Consider the following 22,842-nt stretch of genomic DNA (forward strand, 5'->3'; position numbering starts at 1 on the left):
CTGAAAAGCTGCCATCACCTAGCTTCTCGCACTGGCACTCGGTCTCTGTCTCTGCCTCCCCCTAAAGGCTAGTGCCCTCCAGAGTTCTTGTCTCTGCACTGCCACACTGTCCCCGGGAGCTCTAGTTCACTCTCCAGGGCTTCCAATACCATGCCTGCCCCAGGCCTTTCCATCCTGTGTCCAGCTCAGATCCAGCTCCCTGTTAGACATTCTCCCTCGAAGGCCCCACGGACACTTCCACTTTCCGTGGATTTATCATAGACCAAAGGGCTTCCCCTTCTTCTTCTTCTTTTTTTTTTTTTTGTGAGGAAGATTAGCCCTGAGCTAACTTCCATGCCAATCCTCCTCCTTTTGCTGAGGAAGATCAGCCCTGGGCTAACATCCGTGCTCATCTTCCTCTACTTTATATGGGACACTGCCATAGCATGGCTTGACAAGCGGTGTGTCGGTCTGCACCCGGGATCCGAACCTGCGAACCCTGGGCCGCCAAAGTGGAGCGCATAAACTTAACTGCTGCGCCAGCAGGCCGGCCCCTGGGGCTTTCTCTTCTGCGTGTCAGTGCCCACCGTGTGTTACAGCTAGCTGTGACCCCTCTCCCATGACAGCCTCCTGACCTCCCTCCCCACACCCACTTTGGCCCCACTCCAGGCTGTCCTTCACATTGCAGAGTGGTCTTTTAAAAACCTAAGTCTGACCCCTGTTAGAAGCCTTCAGGGGTCCCCTCTCACTTTCCAGACTCCTGGGCCTGGCACCTGCTGACCCTGCGACTTTCTCTTTCTGCTCTATAGGCCATGTGCTGCATCCGGCCCGAGTGGACAACAGCCTCAGAATTCGCCACCACACACTCCCCTTTGAACCCTTGCCTGCTCCTAGGATGCTTTCCCTTCTGCCTCTTTATCTGATGAACTCTTGGTTTTCAAAACTTTTCATAGCATTTTGAGGGCTTATTCTGTGTGAGGTGTTATGCTGATATTTTTGTTTTAATTGTTGAGGTGAGATTCACATAATATGAAATTAACCTTTTTAAAGTAAACAATTCAGTGGCACTTAGTACCTTCACAATATTGTGCAACCACCACCTCTATCTAGTTCCAGAAGTTTTCATCACCCCAAAAGGAAACCCCGTACTCATTATGCAGTTACTTTCCACCCCTGCTCCCCTCTCAAGACCCCAGCCCCTGGCAACCACCAATCTGCTTTCTGTCTCTGTGGATTTGCCTGTTCTGGATATTTCATATAAATGGAATCATACGATATATGGTCTTTGTGTCTGGCTTCTTTCACTAAGCATAAATGTTTTCGACGTTCTTCCAGGTTGTAACATATCTCAGTACTTCATTCCTTTTTATGGCTGAATAGTATCCCATTGTGTGAATGGACCACATTTTGTTTATCCATTCATTAGCTGATGGACACTTGAGTTGTTTCCACTTTTTAGCTATCACAATAATGCTGCTGTAAAAATTCCTATACAAGTATCTTTTTGAGTACATGTTTTCATTTCTCTGTATACTAAGAGTGGAATTTCTGGGTCACATGGTAACTCTATGTTTAACTTTTTGAGGAACCGCCAAACCGTGCTGAGCATTGTACCTACATTATGCATCTGGTCTTTACAATGGCTCTGCCGAGGAAAAACCACCCCCATTTTGGAGACGAGAAAGCTGAGGCTCAGAAATCTAGAGTCGTGTGTCCAAGGGCACACAGCTGGAACACGACAGGACCCATCCTGCTGGGCTCAGCTCTCCCCTGATCTCACCCTTTCTGGCTGAGGTGACAACTCCCTGGGCAGCCCCAAACCTCGTATCTCCTCCCTGTCTTCCTCTCTAAAATTCCCCAGAGCAGCTCCGCCAGGCTCAGGGCAGCTCTGGGAGTGGCAAATGAAGACATGGGCTTGGAAGGCTGGGAGGAAAGAGCCCTGTGAACCTAGCACCTGAAGGATGTCTGGAGCAGGATAACCTGCCAAAGACCCTGCGAGCAGGAGAGAGGGGTGGGGCCGGGAAGGCTGGAAGACTTGGCCACATGTCTGTGGGGTCCCACCTGTGACCCAGGGAACAGGCCTTGAACTGTTTGCCTTTTCTGTAGGGGGCTCTAGGTGGAGCCTGGGGGCTACTCACGTCCCATGCCTAAGGGTAACTAGCAGGCGGGACCAGGCTCCCCACCCAGCTTGGGCAGCTCCAGCATCATCTCTGCTGGGCAGGAAGTGGGGAACAGGACGCATGGTTGTTGATCCCCTCTTATGTGCCAAGCACCAGCTGAGCGCTTTAGAGAGGTGGTCCCTATGAGAATGAGAGAAACCATGGCAGCTAACATATGCCGCGTGCTCCCAGCAGCCCATGGGGGGGTATGTTTGTCATTCCCTTTTCATACATAAGGGGCCAGGCACCACGGCTGGGGGGGGGGGGCGCTGGAGGGGCACCAGGAACGCCTGAGCAGGCGCACAGCTGGTGGGAAGGAGCTGTGCTGCTGGTGGAGGCTGCCATGCAGCTGGGAAGGGGGCCAGCCAAGTTGCAGTGAAGCGACCGCCAGCTCTACTCCAGGCTGAGCCTCAGCAATTCTGCTGCCTCAGCGGCCCCTCCTCCTGGGATCGTCCTCGGAGTCCTGGCTTCCTGGAGGGCTGCCCAAGTCCCACACTTCTGCATCCTCATCCCCTAGTGGCCTGCTGTGCCGCCCCCATCCCCAGGCTGGGGGAACCCAAGGCAGACTCACATCTCTGTTTTCATGTATACCCTCCCGTCAGCCCTATACCGCAGGCAGAGCTGCTGGCCCATTTTACAGATGAGGCAGCTGGGTGTTGGGAGCTTGTCCGAGGTTGCTGGGATGGTCAGTAGCAGATCTAGGACTTCCTGACCCCTCTTTGGGCAGTAGCCTCACCTAGCAGGGTGAATCCAGCAGAATCTGTACAACTCTCTTCCCAGATCTGTCCTCCTGAAGTCTGAGAGTGACTAAGGGGTGCCTGTTTGTGGGGTATAGGTGGAGCTGGAGCTGGGCAGAGAATGGAGGTGGGGTGGCTGCAGGCAGGGGCCAGTTCATTACCCAGAGGAATCCGAGAATTCTCAGTTAGAACTTGGCCTTTCAGGTCATGATGAAGGTACATTTGTCAAGGTAGGAGGATAGAACATATTTTATTTAACAGATTATTAGGCTGATTTATAACGTTTAAATATTTAGACTTTTGGAGTCTGGGCCTCTGTTTGTACCTTTGCCCCAAATCCTGCAATTCGGCTCAGGCCAGAGTGGTTTGCCTTAGCCAGCCAAAACATAAAAATAATGCTAAGGGTGAGAGCTATCTTTTTATTTTTATTTTTTGTAGTGCTTCCTGTGTGCCAGGCACACTGCTGGGCTCTGCAGATGCAAAGATGAATAAAATAGTCAGTACGCAGACAGGCCAGGTAGGGAGACCCAAGAATACCCCAAGACCCACAGAAGCTATTTGTTGAGCCCTTACCAAGTTCTACTATGAAGTGCTTTATGGATAGCACCACAATTAATCCTCAAATAACCTAAGGGGAGGTATCATTCTTATCCCCATTCGAGGGAGGGGAAACTGAGACTCAGAAAGACAAAGTGATGAGAAAAACAAACCCAGTGAGATGCAGAACTGGGACAAGTGCAGAGGCCAAGGTGTGTTCAAAACTCAGATTCATGACCTCGAGGGACCTTTGGTGAGTCACTTGGCTTCTTTGAGCCTCAGTTTCTTCATCTGTAAAATGGGCACAGTAAGCCCAAGTTTATCTATGAAGTGACCAGCACGGTGCCTGACCCAGCAGGTGCCCAGAAATTGGTCACCATAAAGGGTGGGGGGAAGGGCCCTTGCATTTAGGGACCACTCTGGGAGCCCAGCATATGCCAGGAGACCTAGGCTTGCTCCCTAAACTTCACCGGAGACCCCATGGAGGGAACTGACTAGCTGCCCTGATCAGGCGAGCCCAGCGCCTGCTGCTTCCCCTCCATCACCCTCTGGCCACTTTCCTCCTGGACCTGCTTGACACTATGAGCCATAGGAAGAGGAGTGGCACCATATTTGCGAACCTCACCAAATGGTCCTAACAGTTTTGCCCGGTTAGGGTGATGATCTGCCCCTTCCTGCAAATGAGGAAACCCAGCCTGAGCCAGGACACAGACTCCAGCTGATCTGTCTCTGTGGAATGCTGCAGCCACGACAAGTTGAGGGCCAAGGCCCAGGAGGTCAGACGAGTGAGACCTGTGTGTGTGTAGGAGGGTGTCAGCATCTGTCAAGCAGGACTGTCCTGCCTGGGGCTGCCAGAGTTTGTGCTGGAGGCTGGAGGGTAAGCAGGCCTGGGTGGGGGCTCAGATTAGTGCTGGGGATGGGGGATTGAGCCCCCCTTGGCGGTAGGTGTGGGGAGTTGCACTCTAGTTGGTGCTGGGGAGCTGCACTGGGGTTCAGATTGAGGCTGGGGGGGCTGGTGCTTGCATTGTTTGTGGAGAGAGCCACAGGCTGCTGGGGAAGAAGGTGCAGTTGTGGGGGTGTGAGTTCCCTGACACCGAATTCATTATTGGGAGATTCCTCTTCACAATCCCTTGACACCTCCCACGGAAACCACGGGCCAGAAATGTCTGACAGCCTCTGGCGGGCCGGCTCGCCTGCCGCCGGCGCCCAGGTCTCTCCTACCCCGGTCCTCTCCCGCCCACTGCCTCCGAGTCCCTCCCGCTTTGGATCCCGCAGCCTCTGGAAGCCTCTCTCAGGTTCAGCCTCGCGCAGCCGCCGAGTCGGGGCTCACTGTCCGGCCCCTCGGCGGCTGCTGTCCCCAGCCCCTGGCGGTCACCCGGGGCCGCGGGGCGTCCGCAGAGGCCGGGCCTGATCCGCGCGGCCCGCACGTGGGGAGGGGGTGTCTCGGGAGGCCGGGGCCTGATATAGGGGCGGAGCCAAGGAGCCGGGCGCGCGGCCGGCGCGGGCGGACGGAGGTCGGCGGCCGCAGGAGCGGGACCCACGCGTCCGGGAGACGGCGCCAGGTGCCGCGCCCCCGCCCCGCGCCCGCCGCCGCCGGCCCGCGCCCCCGGGCCGCCCCCCGCCCGTGACGCGCTCCCCGCCCCCTCCGCGCCGGGAGCCGGAGCCCGAGCCGGAGCCCGAGGACGGCGAGGGGCGCGGGCGGCGGAGGAGGCGGCGGGGGAGGGAGGAGGATGCGGCCGGTGCCGCGGGGCCGCCGCCGCCGCCGCCGCCTCTGAGCCGCGCCGAGCGCACGGAGCGCAGCCGCGTCGCTGCGGTCCCGGCCGCGCCATGGGGAAGGAGCAGGAGCTGGTGCAGGCGGTGAAGGCGGAGGACGTGGGGACCGCGCAGAGGCTGCTGCAGAGGCCGCGGCCCGGGAAGGCCAGTGAGTGTGGGGGGCGCGGGGGGCGCGGGCGGGAGCCACAGCGCACCCCAGGGGCCATCTCCAGCGCCGAGCCCCCCACCCCTCCCGGCGCAGGGTAGGGAGGGGGATGTTGTCGGGTCCCCCGGGGCGGGGCGGGGCCAGCTTGCCCAGACCCTCGGTCCGCGCCCCCCGCTCCCAGCACTCAAGGAGGGGCGGCGCCAAGTGCCCGGCCGTCACCCCGAGCCCCCCAGCGGACACCTGGCGGCACCCACCTCCTTAGCGCAGGCGTTCGCATCCCTCCCTCCGTCCCTCTCCCTTCCCGGGCTGCGGGCTGACAGCTGGAGGTCTCTGCTGGGGCTTTAAAGGGCGAGGCGGATGCCCCCCCCAACTATGGAGAGAGAGAGGGGGCCCTTGCGGTGAGGGGAAACCACAGGGCTGACAGTCCCTGTCAGACCCCCTCCCCGCCCCACGTTTAATAACACGCTTAGCAGAAAAGGGGGGGCAGGACCATGCTGGGGGTGTGGCTGCCGAGGCATGGCCGGCTGGGGGCCATTTACTAATGGGGGAGCAAAGGTCCAAGGTCGCCCAGCCCAGGGCAAGCTGAGCTCCAGGCACGTGCGGACCCTGCAACAGACCCTAGTCCTCTCTGGCTTCTCTGCTGGAAAAGGGGGCTGTGGGGGGGAGGGGGGCTCCCACTGGCCATCCTGAACCCAGCGGGTGGGGGCCCCAGGAAAGGGTTGGAGCTTGGAGCTCTGATCCCGGGACTCAGCCTGGCTCAGCGGAGCTTCCCCGGGGGGCCGCTGGAGATGGATGGATGGGCGTGTGGACCAGCCGCGTGTGCGGCTGCGCACGTATGGCCGTGTCAGTGTGTCAGGGCACCTGTGCGGGTGTGGGCAGGGCTCTGCGGGGTGGCACGTGGGGTCTGAGTTCCTCCTCCCCATGACACCCCCAGGACTGTATGTAAGCCAGGGAGGCCCCCTCCCCTCTCTAGAGGGGGCATGCTGAGAACTGAGATGGCCTCTGGGGCAGGTGAGGGTGGGTCCTTGAGCCCCAGGAGGACCCCTCCACTGCAGCCCCTGCCTGGCCAGCTCCTGTCTGCTCTGTGCAATTAGAGAGCCGCACATCCGTGCCTTGTAGGCACACATACACAGGTTGGCCCTGCCTTCCACACCGGAGACCCAGGGATGGTCTGCCAGTTGGGGCTGGCTTGCGGGCCTCAGGGCTCAGACAGGGAGGACTTCAAGGTCGAGGCAGCCTCAGCTGAGCCTGGAAAGCCGGTGAAGGAATTGAGAGGTGGAAGGAAGGCAAGGTAATGCTTCCACCTAGTGGCCGTGCAACCTTGGGCACAGACAATTCCAGCTCTCGGGGCCTCAGTCTGCTCATCTGTAGGATGGGGACATTTGTAGTCCCTGCCTCAGAGCATTGTTTTAAGAACAGTGAGAGAGCACATGAAGCCCAGGCCCTCAGTAAGTGGTCAGTAAGTGCTAACTATGACCAACCCTTAGACAGCCCCGGGTGGGCAGGCAGGGAAGTGGGGGCATCAGATTTGGGGGCTCCTCCTCCCTTCTACTCTGGTCACCCGGGGAAGGTGTGGGGACTTTTACCTTTCCCTGGGTCTCTGCCTTCACCCCTGCCGAGTCTGGTCTCTGGGTGAGAGACACCTGCCCTGGCCCCCTTCTCTGGGCTCTCTGACTCACAGGGGCGGGCGTAATAAATCAGACAGAGAAATCCCTCCATGAATTAGCTCGGTCGTCATGACAACGCTGGCCTGCTTTGGAGTAAGATATATTTTGATTCAGCAAAGTACAGCTGGAGTTTGGGCCATGGCGGGGCAGGGAGCATCCAGCAGTGCTCTCTAGGGCCCCCAGACTCCAGAGGTGTTCTCCCAGGATCCCTGTTTCTGTGTTCTCCTCCCCAACCCTCCAGTGTCTCCCCAGGCTCTGCCAGCCCCCCATCCCGCCTCGACGGGAATGCCCCTTGCATGCAAGGCACAATGCCTAGCAGTTGTCCTTGATGGGGAGAAGAGACTGCTCTGGAGGGAAAGTCTGGGGGTGTGGTGGGTGGGGAGGGAGCTGGCCTCCTGCTGGGGGGGGACACCCTGCCTTTCCTTCTGGGCCAACCTCCCCTTTCCCGACTTCACGGGAGACCACAGGCCAGCGCTCCTGTGCTCTCACCTTGCCACCAACAGTTCCCTTCCAGCCTCAGGCCGAGAACTCCCTGCCTGCGGGGAGCTGGGAGGAGACTGCACTGGCCCTGCCTGCCCCGGGGAGGCCACAGGGCTCAGCTACTCTGAGATGGGACCCCCGAGGAGGCCAGGATCACATCCCTTTAGGGGACAGATGTGGCTGTGTGGGGTGGCCTTTGAGTGGCCTCTGTGGTTGGAGGAGCGTCTGGGCAGAGGGGTGGAGAGGCCACGAGGGCAGGGTGGGAGAGGGGCTGGGACCGGCTCCTCCAGAGCCTCTGCCTCTGCAGCCTGGAGTTTGGAGCTGGCCTCCAAGGTAGGGATGGTTCCAGGAGCGCAGTTGGAGGGCTGAGTGACAAGAGATGGGAGAGCCCAGGTCTTGGGGTGGGCTGGGAGCAAAGTTTATGCACTATGACTGATGTGGAATCCATAGGGCTTAGTGCCCTGTCAGAAAGGGAGAGGGCTCCCGGGACCTTAGCTTGGTCCCCTGTGCCCCTCCCCCCACCACCTGGCCCTCCAGCCACACTTTGCTCCAGCTTCATGCAGAACACCTGTCTCCGTGAGCCACAGCCTCCCCAGCCCCAGGCAGCCTTCAGTTCTGGGACTTTCCTGGGTGCAAAGTGTCCCTCACAGGAACTGGAGCGTGCTCCAAGACCTCAGGCTCCCCTCCATCCAATTCCAGCTGTTTTCCTGTCTGAAGAGACCAGTGGCAGGGAGAGGGGTGAGGTGATCTTAGCAAGATGCCCCTCCTCGTGTGGGGAGTGGTCCCCTTCTGGATGGAGACTCCCCCTCCTCACTGGTGTCTGTGTCACTTCCTGGGCCTTGACCTCCAGCCCCTCTGAAATTTCAGTGCCTGCAGGTGTGGCCAGGTGAGCAGGTGAGCCTGGCTCTGGGTTCTACTCGGAGCACCTGGCTCAGCAGCTGCCTGGGAGGTTCTGGCTAGAAGGGAGGAGAGGGACCAAGCCTGGGAAGTCTTGGGGGAGAAGCTGAGAACTGGCTACATGGGAACTCAGAAGAGTGGGAGCAGCAAACACGGGGGTTGGGCCAAGTGTTCCAAGGGGAGGACGTCCTGAGTGAGGCCCTGGGTGGTTGGGGGGGCATGTTATTGGACAGTGATATCTGCACTCCCTTCAGCTTAGTGACAAGGGACTCTGGCAGGCCTGGCTGCATAATTCACAGGGCCCAGTGCAAAATGAAAATGTGGGGTGCCTTGTCCAAAAGTTAGGAATTTCAAGATGACAACAGCAGACCATCCAACCAGATGTAGGGACCTTCTGAGCAACTGTGTGGCCACATGCCTGAAGGTGGCCCTGGCAGGCGGACAGAGGGTGTGGGATGGGGATACCAGTCAGTCACCAAGTTACTGCACACCTCATCCGTACCTGGCCCTGTGTTAGCCACCAAGGATATGGCAGCGGGCAAAACAGACAAAATCCTTGTCCTCTTGGAGCTGTTCCAGTGATGGAGATGGGCAGTAACCAAGACCAGTGGTGGTGATGGGGCTGAAGAGAAAAATGCAACAGACACGGGATCTGAAGGGGGTTACTGTTTTAGATGAGGAGGCTGGGGAGGCTTCACCAAGCAGGTGACATTTTGATAAAGACCTGAAGGGGGGAGGGACTCATGGGGCTAATGGGGAAAGACTAGCCCACGCCCATATACACAGCATGTGTAAAGGCCCTGTGGAGTGCCATCAAGGAGACTCATGTGGCTGGGACAGGGGTGATGAGGGAGTCAAAGTAGAAGCAGGAGGGCTGTATCACGAGGAGCCAGTGTCCAGCTTCGGCCTCCAGTGAGACGGACTGTGGGAGGGTCTTCCGGAAGGAGCAACGGGATCGGAGTCATGTTCTAACAGGGTCCCCGGACCTCAGCGGGTGTGGAGGATAGACTGAAGGGGCGGCATAGAAGTGGGGATGCTAGTGAGAGGAGATGGCAGTGAGCCTTCAAGAGATGCTGGGCTGGCCCAGGGTGGTGACGATGGCGGGGGTGGGAATTCGGAGTGTGCTTTGAGTGTCTTGAAGGTGGAGCCAACAGGATTTACCCATGGAGAAGATATCAAGTCTAAAGGAAGGGCCCAGGGCTGCCTCCAAGGTTTTGGCTTGGACCATGGAGAGGAAGAGTAGCGTTGCTGCCAACTTAGAGGGTCGTTAGCGCCAGTGAAGGGTCTGAGTGGAGGGGAGGGGCGGGGACTGGAGCCGCCTCTTCTCCTGGAGCTTTCACAGGAGAAGCCCCTGCCAGAGAGGGTGGGCGTGGGATTCCTATGGAGCTGATGTTAGTAATTGCCACTTACTGAGCCGACTCTGTGCCAGACCCTTCATGCTTTATGTCTGGAAATGCCCTCAGGCCTGCAAGGCCGGCCCTGTTAGCTTCCTCTGGGCTCAGTGCCAAGGCCATAGGGCTAGGAAGGGGCGGAGTGTAAGGGGCAGAGTGAGGACATGAATTCGGGCCTGTCCGACTCTGTGGGCTTTGTGGGCCTTTGGGGCCCACACCCTGCATCCAGCAGCTGAGAGCTGTGCCCAGGGCTCTGTGAGGCACTGAGGGGGCCTGCAGCAGCCCCTCGGTGACTCGACACCCTCAGGCCCCCCTCACCTCGGTCCTGGGCCTGGACAAAGGGGCTTCTGTCCTGCCAGCCCCTCCCTCAGGGAGCAACTGACCCACAAATGGGTTATGTAACCATGGCCCAGACAGGCAGGGGCTTGGCCAGAGTCCGGCTGGACCTGCGCCCATGGGGAGGGTGTCGGTGGGCTCCCCTCCTCTGGCAGGCGGCTGGTGGAGACCGGGACCCAGGGGGCCCTGGGAGGAGACTGGGACCTGAAGGGAGGGCTCAGACCCTTTGGGCTTCAGGCAGGCTGGTCTTGGGGCCTGAGCACACCCCTGTAGACAAGGTGGTCGTTCTCGTGTGGTCACCTAGAGGCATTGGTCGACTCCCCTGCTTCCCCTTCCTGCTCTGCCAGGTGGGGTTCATGTACGCTGGCCGGGCCCCTGGCTGGGAGTGGGGGAAGGCTGTACCCTGGAAATGCAGATTTTCCCTCAGAGATACCACCATTTCCGGGTGTTCCAGCCTTCCCGGGCCACCCCCGGCCCCATCTGGGTCCTTCTGAGAGACAGATTGGGCAGCTCTCTCCCTCCCACATCAGCAGGTGCTCAGCCAGCGTCCCAGGGAGGGGGGACACGTGCACATGTGTGTGCCCGTGTGGGTGTGCAGCACAGGCTTCTGTCCGCAGGTGGGGCTGCGGACAGCCCTGGAGCCCTCGGCCCCATAAATCTCCCCACATCTTAGTTCAGTGGGAAACCGAGGTCCAGGAGCTGGCACCTGGGGCCGAGTGCAGGGAACAGAGTTAAATGAATGAGTGAATGTTTCTAGACTAAAGACCTAGATAGCTTTGGCTCTGAGCCTGCCAGGGAGTGAGCTGGAGCCCTCTGCCGGCTCTTGAGCTGACTAGAGGGGGCTGGGACCCAGGCAGGCCTCAGTAGGGGCTGGTTGGAGCCTCTCTCACCGTGTCTCCTTCCCACCCCCAGAGCTCCTGGGCTCCACCAAGAAGATCAATGTCAACTTCCAGGACCCAGATGGGTGAGTTCTCAGCCAGGGAGATGCTAGTCTGGAATGGGGGTCGAGGGCTCCTGGGAAGGCTGGGGTGCTGGGGTCCTTGCCCATACACACCTGTTGCCTGCCCCAGCTTCTCTGCCCTGCACCACGCGGCCCTCAATGGCAACACGGAGTTGATCACCCTGCTGCTGGAGGCCCAGGCTGCTGTGGACATCAAGGACAACAAAGGCAAGGCCTGTCAGGGACCTCAGAGCCAGGGGCAGGGGGCCAAGGTCAAGGTGGGCGTCCCCAGAGGCCTGGATAGCCCCTCAGTTGAGGTCTCAGCCTGGGTTGGGGCAAGTCCTCATGGGATCAGTGTCCTGGAGGTCAGGGTTGGGTGCAGGGTCAGTAGCTAGCACCCAACAGCCCCTGCCTGCCCCCAGGCATGCGGCCACTGCACTACGCGGCCTGGCAGGGCCGGAAGGAGCCCATGAAGCTGGTGCTGAAGGCGGGCTCGGCAGTGAACATCCCCTCCGACGAGGGCCACATCCCCTTGCACCTGGCGGCCCAGCATGGTCACTACGATGTGGTGAGGCCCACCTCGGGGGTGGCAGGGCGCCTGGGGCGGCATGAGCCTGGTGGACACCCTGGGCCTGACTGGGCCCCTTGGTCCCCACAGTCCGAGATGCTGCTCCAGCACCAGTCCAACCCGTGCATGGTGGACAACTCGGGGAAGACGCCCCTGGACCTGGCCTGTGAGTTCGGTCGCGTCGGGGTAAGTCTCCCCAGGGAGCTGAGTGGGACTGCTCCGTCTTCCTTTCCTGCGGTAGGAGTGGGGGACGGACCTGCACACCTGCCCCATTTTCGGGCCCCTGACTCTGACCCCTCCTTCAAGGTGGTCCAGCTGCTCCTAAGCAGCAACATGTGTGCAGCCCTGCTGGAGCCACGGCCTGGTGACACCACTGACCCCAATGGCACCAGCCCCCTGCACCTGGCAGCCAAGAATGGCCACATCGACATCATCAGGTGTGGCCATGGGGGCAGGGGAGGGGCTTCTACATCCCCACAGCTCAGGCCCTATGGTGGTCCTGCCACTGGCTGGGTGACCTTGTGGAGACACTTAACTTCTCTGAGCCTCAGTTTCCCCATGTGTAAAGTGGGCATCACAGCAGTGCCTATGCTAGGATGACAACAGCTCTGAAGGGTTGGCACAGGGCAGGCACTTCTACCAGTGCTCAATCACTGTCTGATACTGTGTTCTCAGGGAGGTGAGGCAGGGCTGGTTCATCCTCAGGCCCCTGGGGATTGGGGCCCAGCCTGGGGGCGCTGGTGTGGAGGGCTCCTGCTGTAAGCCCTACCCAATCCCCCCTTCCCGCCAGACTCCTCCTCCAAGCCGGCATTGACATTAACCGACAAACCAAGTCCGGCACAGCCCTGCATGAGGCTGCGCTCTGCGGGAAGACAGAAGTGGTTCGGCTGCTGCTGGACGTGAGTCGAGGGACCGAGGGGGAGCTGGGGCCAGGCAGGAGCGTGGGGGGCTCCTGACAGGCCTCTCCCTCTGGCACACACAGAACGGGATCAATGCCCATGTGAGGAACACCTACAGTCAGACGGCCCTGGACATCGTGCACCAGTTCACCACGTCCCAGGCCAGCAAAGAGATCAAGCAGCTGCTGCGAGGTGGGCCCCGGGGGTAGAGGGGCACAGGGGGCCTAGGGCGGGGCCTGGGCCAGGCTGGCTCGCAGGACTCGGGGGGGGTCTGCCTTTTGTGTCCCCAGAGGCCTCGGCAGCACTGCAGGTCCGGGCGACCAAGGATTATTGCAACAATTACGACCTGACCAGCCTCAATGTGAAAGCTGGGGACATCATCACAGTAAGGACGGCCTGGAGCAGCTGGAGCAGGGACCGTGGACCTGTGGCAGTTGGGGGGGTTCAGGAGGCCCAGGCCACCCACCTGCTTGACCTGTAGAGGTGTCTCCCTGAGTGTGCTCCCCCCACCTCATCTGGCCAGGTCCTTGAGCAGCATCCAGACGGCCGGTGGAAGGGCTGTATCCATGACAACCGGACAGGCAACGACCGTGTGGGCTACTTCCCGTCCTCCCTGGGTGAGGCCATCGTCAAGCGAGCAGGCAAGTCTCACCCAGGCCTGGGCTTGGGGCCGGAAGGAGGCAAGTGTGTGTGTGTGGGGGGGTGGCAGGGCAAGGACCGAGCTGTGGGCGTTGCTAGGGGTGGGGTCCAGCAGTGTGTCCTGCCGGCTGTTTCGTTGTCAGTGTCCTCACGCCCATTCCTTCATTTATTCAACAGACACTGCATGCCGGCCACTAGGAATAGATGATGACCCAGATGGAGATTATTCCTGCTCTCAAGGAGCTTGTCCCCCAGAAGGGAGGGGAGCAGGGGACAGTGAAGTAAACACGGAAGGAAATGTACCAACCACTGACACAGAGAATGTGGAGGGAGACCTGCCTTAGACAGGGTGGTCAGAGAAGGCCCTGAGAGATGGGAGGGGCCGACCACAGGCACAGCATTCCAGGCAGCAGGAACCATGTGTGCAAAGGCACTGAGGCAGGAAAGAGTGTGATGTGTAAGGGTCCAAAGGAGGCCGCTGTGGCTGTCATGGAATGAGGTGGAGGGAAAGGGACACAGGACTAGGCCACAGGGCCATGGAGCAGTTTCAGACAGGGGACTGGTGACTCAGTTTACCTCACACAGAGGACATGGAGACTGACAGGTGAGAGGGTAGAAGGGGGCCAGTTAGGAGGTGTGCCCAGTCTACTCATGGTCATCTAGTTCCCTGGGGTGGGGAGCCTGGCCCCAGGCTCCTGGGGGCCTCTTCCCTGCCCCCACTCCCCTGACACCCTCCAGCAATCCCCCACCACCTGCAGGACCATAGGGCCACTGTCAGGACAGCCTGGCCTGGGCCCCTCTCTGCCACGCTCTCCTGCCTGCAAATGTCCAGGGTGGGGAGGGGTCTTCTGAAGGTCTCTCGGCTCCTTGGAGACAGCTGGGGCAGGAGGAGGCTGTGGTGCTGACCCCTGGGGCGTGTGTCTGGCCTCTGCTCTGCCCAGGCTTGGGAGCTAGGCCAGGGGATCCCCTCCTCTCCGTGTCAGGCCCCCGGCCTAGGCTGGCCCAGGACTCAGCGAGGCTGTGCTCGGCCCGCAGGTTCCCGAGCAGGCGCCGAACCAAGCCCATCCCAGGGAGGCGGCTCAGCGGGGCCCTCTGCGCCCCCCGAGGAGATCTGGGTGCTGAGGAAGCCTTTTCCAGGTAGCTGGGGGGCCTCGGGGAGCAGGGGCGGTGGCACTTCTGCAAGGCAATACCCGGGCTAGGCAGGGCCAGCACTGGCTGACGATGCTCCCTTGTGCTGGCAGGTGGGGACCGCAGTGGCAGCTTGAGCAGTGTGGCCGGTGGCCGGAGCAGTGGGGGCCACACCCTGCATGCAGGCTCTGAAGGAGTCAAGGTAGGTGGGTGGTGGCAGGGCCGGGGTGGCCTGGGCCTGGAGCAGCACTGGCCAGCGGCCTGTCTGGGTTGCAGCTCCTGGCAACTGTGCTCTCCCAGAAGTCTGTCTCTGAGTCCAGCCCTGGGGACAGCCCTGTCAAGCCTCCGGAGGGCTCCACAGGTAAGAGCGAGGACACAGTGCCACTGGCCTGGCAGAGAGGTAGCCCCTGAGCAGCCCTCGCCCCACCACTCCCTCTTGTCCCCAGGTGTGGCCCGGTCCCAGCCTCCAGTGGCCCATGCCGGGCAGGTCTATGGGGAGCAGCCATCCAAGAAGCTGGAGCCAGCATCGGAGGGCAAGGTACAGGGCCTGGGCAGCTGCAGGGAGGGGTGCCCGGGCAGCCTGCCTGGCCTGGCCACAGCGCAGCCAGGGGTCTTGAAAGGCCAGGCCTGTCCTTCTGTCTGTCTGTCAGTCTGTGTGTAGGTGTTGTCTATTGTGCAGGCTGTGCGTGAACTAGCATGTCTAGGAAGCGTGACACAGGCGTGAGGTGAGTGGGGAGTGTGTGTGTGTGGGTGGTGTGACTGTGAGCTGGGCACATGCATGTGTGTGCGCATGTGGAAGAGCACAGGTGTGAGATGAGACACGGCTCCTGTGTGCATGCACCTGTGAGCTGCTGGCAGAGTCCTCCTGCCCACCTCTGGGCAGAGCCCACCTTCCAGCGAGTAGAGGGGCAGCGCTGAGCAGCCCTGCCAGAGCCCCATTCCCTGAGCCCCTCACATGCGGCCACACTGCAGGGTGTCCCTGGTGCAGGAAGGGGGCGGGGGCACAGTCAGGAAGGCCTGTGAAACGGACAGCAGCTGGACCCTCCTGGTGGAGATCACGGAAGGAGGCCCAAGTGCCAGACGATGCTCGAGACGGTGGCATCCAGGACCTCAGAGTGAGGAGGAACAGGGCCTGGCTGCAGACGGACCAGCGGACAACGGACCAAGTGGCTGCGTGGCCTGTGGCCGAGCAGAGAAGGAGGCACTGTGGTGGCTGGGGTGCACGCCTGGCGGGCAAGTGGGCAGGCGAGCCTGCAGCGGGTGCCTTGTGTCTTCCAGAGTGCCGAGGCTGTCAGCCAGTGGCTTGCCACATTCCAGCTGCAGCTCTACGCCCCTAACTTCATCAGCGCGGGCTACGACCTGCCCACCATCAGCCGCATGACCCCTGAGGTGAGCTGCCTGCAGGCTGGCCATCAGCTGTGTCCCAGAGACATTAGCCTCCTGCTAACGGGCCTCTCCTCTGCCTAGGACCTCACAGCCATCGGGGTCACCAAGCCGGGCCACCGGAAGAAGATCACTGCAGAGATCAGCGGCCTGAGCATCCCCGACTGGCTGCCTGAGCACAAACCCGTAAGGCCCCCTGCACCCCAGTGGCCAGGCCCAGGACAGACAGACAGACAGACTGCCTCTCTGGCTACAGCCCTCACGTGCCCTCTGGGGCCCCAGGGAGAGGAGAGCAGAGGATCGCTCCCAGCAGGGACCTGCTTGGATGGCTTGTGTTCGTCTGTCATGGGCACTGGGGCCAGCCTCCCTGGGGCAGGGGTGACAGCCTCTGAGGGCTGTCAGGGTGAGGGGAGCCTGAAGCTAGGAGAGTTCCCCTCTCCACTACATGCTCCTGCAAAGACCTCCTCCACACACAGGCAGCCACACAGTGACCCCCGCAGTGCTGCCATCGCAAGCCATCCAGAGACTGCAGAGGGCCTGTGTTGATGGGTGTGCTTGCACACACCCAGGCACATGCGTGGGGAAGATGTGTGTGCACGTGTATGCTTCATGTACACAGACAGCACGTGTGCATTAAATACATTCAAGGCGCCCATTGACGACTGCACGCACACACCCACATGCTCAACTGCATGTGCCGGCCGTGCTAACAGCTAACACACAGACCCCGGGCCTGTGCTGTTACTAACAGGCACCCACGTGGTGTGACAGGTTCTGGGCCGGGAGAAGGTGGGCCTGGGGCTTGTCCCATCCATGCTACTTCTCTGGGCCTCGCACTGAGCTTTGGGCTCCCATTGATGGGGGAGATGCCATGGCCACCAGAAGCCCCCAGGGCTCTGGGCTGGTGACAGGCAGTTCCATGCTCATCTGCCCTGCTTTGCCCCACACAGTCAGTGGCTCAGGGGCCTTCAGGCGAGCATGTCCAGGTCCCCTTGGCCTCACTCTGCTCTGCACCCAGGGGTTGATCGAGTGTGCTGTGTGTTAGTGTGTGAGTGATGTCCAGCTGTGAGTGTGGACAGGTGGATGCTGTTCAGGGAGCGACCAGGTGGTTCTGGGTGAAGACCCTCGCGGATATTTGCACATGTGTGTGATGTGGCCGTGTGATACCTGCCCGATGCGAGCAGGGACATGGTAAGAGGGTGTGTGACGCAGAGGGTGTCAGTGCCTGTGCGAGGCTAGGATGCAGGGTGTGTGTGTACATGTGTCTGGTCGGTGGCACTGTGTGTCTGTGTCCATGACCTGCAGGATGTGTCCCCACTGTGCTGTCTCCATGGTTGCCTGGGCAGGTGGGGAAGTGTGTTCTTCCCCCTCCCCCAAATGGTGTCCTGAGGACAGGGTCACCCTACATGTGTGTGTGTGCGTGTTCACACGTGCATGTCAGCTGGCCTTAGGCTCCTCCTGAGGCTGCGCTGTCTCCAAAGCTGACACCTCTGGCCTGTCCGTTTGTCCTTCTGTCTGTCTGTGCCGGGCTGGCCCGGTGCCCCCTCCCCCGACAGCACCGAGTGGCAGGCAGGGTGTGGGCAGCCAGCTCGGGCTGCCCTCTGCGTGCCCTGCTCCACAGGCTAACCTGGCCATGTGGCTGTCCATGATCGGCCTGGCCCAGTACTACAAGGTGCTGGTGGACAACGGCTACGAGAACATCGACTTCATCACTGACATCACCTGGGAGGACCTGCAGGAGATCGGCATCACCAAGCTGGGTGAGGCCCCCGCCCGGGCCCCGCCTCCTGTCCCTGCCACCCTCCCTAGTCTGACCTGCCCTGTGCCCCACTCAGGACACCAAAAGAAGCTGATGCTGGCAGTGAGGAAACTAGCTGAGCTGCAGAAGGCCGAGTACACCAAGTATGAGGGGGGACCCCTGCGCCGGAAGGCGCCCCAGTCGCTTGAAGTGATGGCCATTGAGTCGCCGCCTGCGCCTGAGCCTGCCCCAGCTGACTGCCAGTCTCCTAAGATGACTACCTTCCAGGACAGCGAGCTCAGTGGCGAGCTGCAGGCTGCAATGACTGGCCCGGCCGAGGGGGCTGCCGCTGCTGCCGCCACCACTGCTGAGAAGCCCTCCAACCACCTGCCGCCCACCCAGAGGGCCTCCATGCGGCAGGAGCCCAGCCTGGGTGGGCGGGCACGACACATGAGCAGCTCTCAGGAGCTGCTTGGCGATGGGCCCCCTGGGCCTGGCAGCCCCATGTCACGAAGCCAGGAATACCTGCTGGATGACGGGCCAGCCCCCGGCACCCCACCCAAGGAGGCCCGGCCCAGCCGCCATGGCCACAGCGTCAAGCGGGCCAGTGTGCCCCCGGTGCCCGGAAAGCCACGGCAGGTCCTTCCGCCAGGTGCCAGCCACTTCACACCCCCCCAGACGCCCACTAAAACCCGGCCAGGCTCCCCCCAGGCCCTGGGGGGACCAGCCCCAGCCACAGCCAAGGTGAAGCCCACGCCACAGCTGCTGCCACCAACGGAGCGACCCATGTCACCCCGCTCACTGCCTCAGTCACCCACACACCGTGGCTTTGCCTACGTGCTGCCCCAGCCTGTGGAGGGCGAGGCAGGGCCAGCTGCTCCAGGACCTGCACCCACAGCCATGCCCACGCCCGTGCCCACGCTGTGCCTGCCCCCCGAGGCCGATGTAGAGCCAGGGAGGCCCAAGAAGCGCGCCCACAGCCTGAACCGCTACGTGGCATCTGACAGCGAGCCGGAGCGGGACGAGCTGCTGGTGCCGGCTGCCGCGGGGCCCTATGCCACAGTCCAGAGACGCGTGGGCCGCAGTCACTCGGTGCGAGCACCTGCCGGCGCCGACAAGAACGTCAACCGCAGCCAGTCCTTTGCCGTGCGGCCCCGAAAGAAGGGGCCCCCACCGCCCCCACCCAAGCGCTCCAGCTCAGCCATGGCCAGTGCCAATCTGGCCGATGAGTCAGTGCCAGATGCTGAGACTGAGAGGGCTGGGCCTGAGGATGGCCTGCTAGGGGTCCGGGCACAGCGCCGGCGGGCTAGCGACCTGGCCGGCAGCGTGGACACAGGCAGTGCCGGCAGCGTGAAAAGCATCGCAGCCATGCTCGAGCTATCGTCCATTGGGGGTGGGGGCCGGGTAGCCCGCAGGCCCCCTGAGGGCCAACCCACGCCTCGCCCTACCAGCCCAGAGCCAAGCCGGGTGGCCACGGTGCTGGCCTCAGTGAAGCACAAGGAAGCCATCGGGCCTGATGGTGAGGTGGTGAACCGGCGCCGCACACTCAGCGGGCCCGTCACAGGACTTCTGGCCACTGCCCGCCGGGGCCCTGGGGAGCCAGCGGGGCCTGCAGATCATGGCCACCTTGTGGAGGATGGCGCTGCCCGACAGCGGCCTCGAGGTCCAGCCAAGGGTGAGGCGAGTGGGGAGGGCCTGCCTCTGGCCAGGGTGGAGGCCAGCGCGACGCTCAAGAGGCGCATCCGAGCCAAGCAGAATCAGCAGGAGAGCATCAAGTTCATCTTGACTGAGTCCGACACGGTCAAGCGCAGGCCCAAGGCCAAAGAGCGGGAGGCAGGTCCCGAGCCACCCCCGCCACTGTCTGTGTATCAGAATGGCACAGGCACTGTGCGCCGCCGACCGGCCTCGGAGCAGGCTGGGCCCCCAGAGCTGCCCCCACCGCCCCCACCTGCTGAGCCCCCCCCCTTTGACTTGATGCAGCTGCCCCCACTGCCCCCACCTGACGATGCCCGGAAGCCAGCCAAGCCGCCTGTCTCTCCCAAGCCTGTCCTGGCTCAGCCCGTGTCCAAGATCCAGGGCTCGCCCACTCCTGCCTCCAAGAAGGTGCCGCTGCCAGGTCCCAGCAGCCCAGGTAGGTGCAGGGAGCCAGCTGAGGAAGGGCCCTAGCCCACCTCCCCACTCCATGGTCTGAGGGGTTTTCCCCTTCTTGGATTTGATGAAGGCCAGGTGGAGTGAGGTGGGAAAGTGTCCCCAGACCCTCTCATCCATCCACCTATCAGACAACTCTTCCATCCCAGAGCTGAGAGGAGGATGGATGGTCCTCAGGTTGCTCAGTGAAGGAGACACACAAACCCACAAATAGTAGCACCTGTGGAGGGAGAACAAGTGCACGATGCTGGAAAGGTCAGGGAGAACTCTGACCTGGCTGGAGAGTGACCCCCGCAAAGGAGGGAGGGGAGAGGCTTCCAGGCAGAAGGATCAGAGATGCAAAGGCCCTGTGGCATTCAAGCAACAGAAGGTGGGGGCGGGGGCGGTCAGTGGCTGCAACAGGCCACACCTGGAAGGAGATGGACGTGGGGGACGGAGGGGGCAGGGCTTGGAAGCAGTGAAGCGAGCAGGTTTGCATGGGGAAGCGCGCCCCCTGGCGGCCGCGGGGAGGCTGGGAGCGGAGGGCTGGGGACCGGGACGGGGCCGGGGCACTGGAGCCGCAGTGCAGAAGGCGATATCTCCGCTCCCCGCCGCCGAGGCGCGGCGCTGCCGCAGGGCCTGTGCCGGATGGGCAACGCGCACACAGCGCGGCCTTCCGCCAGGTCTCGAGCCTTCTCCTCCCTGCAGAGGTGAAGCGCGCGCACGGCACGCCGCCGCCCGTGTCTCCTAAGCCGCCGCCGCCGCCCACGGCTCCCAAGCCAGCCAAGGCCGCGGCGGGGCTGCAGTCGGGCAGCGCCAGCCCGTCGCCCGCGCCCTCGCCGGCGCGCCAGCCGCCCACCGCCCTCGCCAAGCCGGCCAGCACACCGCCCTCGCTGAGCGCCAGCCCCGCCAAGCCCCCGTCCCCCGGCACGCCCGCACTGCACGTGCCCGCCAAGCCGCCGCGCGCCGCCGCGGCCGCCGCCGGACCTCCCGCCGCGCCCGACGGCGCCTCGCCCGGCGACAGCGCCCGGCAGAAGCTGGAGGAGACGAGCGCGTGCCTGGCGGCGGCGCTGCAAGCCGTAGAAGAAAAGATCCGGCAGGAGGACGCGCAGGGCCCGCGGTAGGTGCCGGGCGGGGTCTGCGCGCCGCCCCGGCCCGCTCACACTCTGAGGCTGCTATGCGCGGGCTGGGGCCGAGTCGTGCAGGGAGGGGCGTAGCCTGAAGCCGGCACCGCCCTTACATTATGGGGCGGGGCCACGTCGCGGGGCGGGGCTGGAGCTGGCCCCGCCCCTTTACCCTGGGGTTCTGGGTGTGCCTTTGGCGAGGGTGGGCGGGGCGTTCCGCACCGGCCCCGCCCGCTCACGGCGCCCCGCCGGCAGCCCCGTGGCCGCGGAGGAGAAGACTACAGGCAGCATCCTGGACGACATCGGCAGCATGTTCGACGACTTGGCCGACCAGCTGGACGCCATGCTGGAGTGACGCGGCTGCACACGGCGGGCCGTACCGCGCCGCCTGGGCTCTGGCCCGAACACTGACGTTTACCTCAGGATGGGCACCTCTGGGCGAGGCGCGAGCGGGCAGGGCAGTGGGCTGAGGGGGCAGCCGCGGGCACGAGGCGGGGGCAGGCCGAGCTGCCCAGCCCCTGCACAAGCACAACTCCTGCCCCTGGGCCAGGTTGCCGAGGCCGGCCGCCCAGCCTGGAGGACTGCCTGGCTGGGAGACCCAAGGGCTCTGGGCAGATGCTGCTGCCCCGTGGGTGCCCGTCCCTGTCTGCTGCTCCCTGTGCAATAACTGCTGGGCCACCGGTCCACCCACCACCAGGCTCTGCCCGCTGTGGGTGGAGGAGGAGCAGCCCCTGGCCTCCCTGCCCTGGGTCCAGTCTGGGCCCACTCTCGGAGGTGGTGGGAGGGGGGCAGGCGCTGTAGCCCCCTCCCCAACCTGTGGCAGAGCACAGGCCTATGCCCAGCACAGAACTGCCCAGTGGGGACCTGTCAGCCACACCGGCGCAGCACAAGGGGCTGGGGCGGGGGGTCGGGCCCCCTGCCCCACTACACCCCCCAGAATATAAGCTATCAAGAGTATTAATTTATTGGGAATGAGCTGAAGCAGATTTCCCCAGAGAAACAAAAAAGGTATAACTTTAACAAATATATATTTAAAGAAAGAAAAAATATTATTGATTCTATAGAAAACCATTCACCAACTGTAAGGGCACTGGAGTCTAGCTCGAGACAAAAGCTGTTAGAGGCCCCGGCTGTCTGTCTGTCTGTCCGTTCTTCCCTCCCTTCGTCTAGGAGTGGCAGACCCCTGGCCCAGTAGCACAAACAGGAGGCTGGGGTCTGGGGAGGGGTCCATGCTCCACCAGGGCCTCCCCTCTACTCTCTCCTGACTTCTCTGCATCTGTGGAACTCGAAGGATGTGCCTTGCTTGCTGCCAGGCTGTGTCCTCCATGCCGTGGAGATGGTGGGCGGGGGACCTCCCTCCGCTCCCCGGGGGCTAGTGGGAGGGTGCCCCTGGGCTTCAGGGGAGCTATGCGCACAACGTGGTGAACGTGGGTGTGACAGCAGTGGGTAGGGAGCGTGTATGCCAGGCTGGGTGTGGAGAGCATGAGGGTGTGCCTGACCCTCCCTCCCCAGGGCCCCCAGCTGGCCCTGCCCAGGCAGCCAGCCCACCCCCCGACTCTAGTTCCCACGGACGCTTCTGCTCGTGGTCCAAGGCCGTGTTGTGTGGTTCTTCTCGCCCTCTCTCTCTTTTCCTGTCTCTCCCCCATTTCCAAAAAGTACTGACTGGCCTCCTCTATTGTGTTTGCTGATCCATGTGTGTTGGGCACAACTTTGACATTTCTTAAAAAAAGAAAGAATTTAAAAACTGCTGAAAACCAGCGATTGTGATATGGGCGGGTGGAGGGAGCCGACCAAGGTGGTGTCTGGGCATGTGGTACCCCTTCTGTCACGCCCTGATGCTTCCCCGAGAGTGGGCGTGCCAGGCCCTCCACCCGGCTTCTCCTCAGTGGGTGCCCCAGCCGGGCTCCAGCAGGCGCCGGTGCAGGTGGGGAGGGGGTTCCAGGCAGGGAGCTACTGTCAGCTGTCAATAAACAGCAGAAAACGAAGCTGCCTGGCTCAATTTTTGGGGGCGTGTGTGTTGGGAAGAGGAGGCCAGCCTGTTTCTGGCAGGGAGGGGAAGTCACCGAGAGGGCCACGTCCTGGGGTCGACAAAAAGAGCCCCTTTGTGGCCCCTGCCTAGCCTCCCTCCCATTGGCTGCTGATGCCTGTGCACACCAGCATTCTCGGGCGGCCTCTCCCTTACCCTGAGGACTGTC

General features: G+C 62.1%; 1 protein-coding gene across 2 annotated transcripts; it reads left to right on the forward strand.

Annotated features, from left to right (window-relative positions):
- Positions 1–4,985: 4,985 nt before the first annotated feature.
- CASKIN1 (CASK interacting protein 1) lies at positions 4,986–22,808 on the forward strand. 2 transcript variants are annotated; one of them, XM_058570300.1, is made up of 20 exons: positions 4,986–5,333; positions 11,014–11,065; positions 11,172–11,269; positions 11,464–11,609; positions 11,700–11,795; positions 11,916–12,046; positions 12,400–12,508; positions 12,592–12,700; positions 12,799–12,893; positions 13,032–13,149; positions 14,183–14,284; positions 14,389–14,477; positions 14,552–14,636; positions 14,722–14,813; positions 15,554–15,664; positions 15,743–15,844; positions 17,280–17,418; positions 17,494–19,527; positions 20,232–20,643; positions 20,903–22,808. In XM_058570300.1, the coding sequence occupies exons 1-20, from the start codon at positions 5,240–5,242 to the stop codon at positions 21,000–21,002; spliced, it is 4,314 nt and encodes a 1,437-aa protein (XP_058426283.1). In that variant the 5' UTR covers positions 4,986–5,239; the 3' UTR covers positions 21,003–22,808. The 2 variants fall into 2 exon arrangements, with proteins under 2 accessions (XP_058426283.1, XP_058426282.1); XM_058570299.1 differs by lacking the exons at positions 4,986–5,333; positions 11,014–11,065; positions 11,172–11,269; positions 15,554–15,664; positions 15,743–15,844 and having other exon boundaries at positions 11,389–11,609.
- Positions 22,809–22,842: the final 34 nt, after the last annotated feature.

The sequence above is a fragment of the Diceros bicornis genome, chromosome 26 (genome assembly GCF_020826845.1).
Source record: "Diceros bicornis minor isolate mBicDic1 chromosome 26, mDicBic1.mat.cur, whole genome shotgun sequence".
Classification (NCBI taxonomy): domain Eukaryota; kingdom Metazoa; phylum Chordata; class Mammalia; order Perissodactyla; family Rhinocerotidae; genus Diceros; species Diceros bicornis.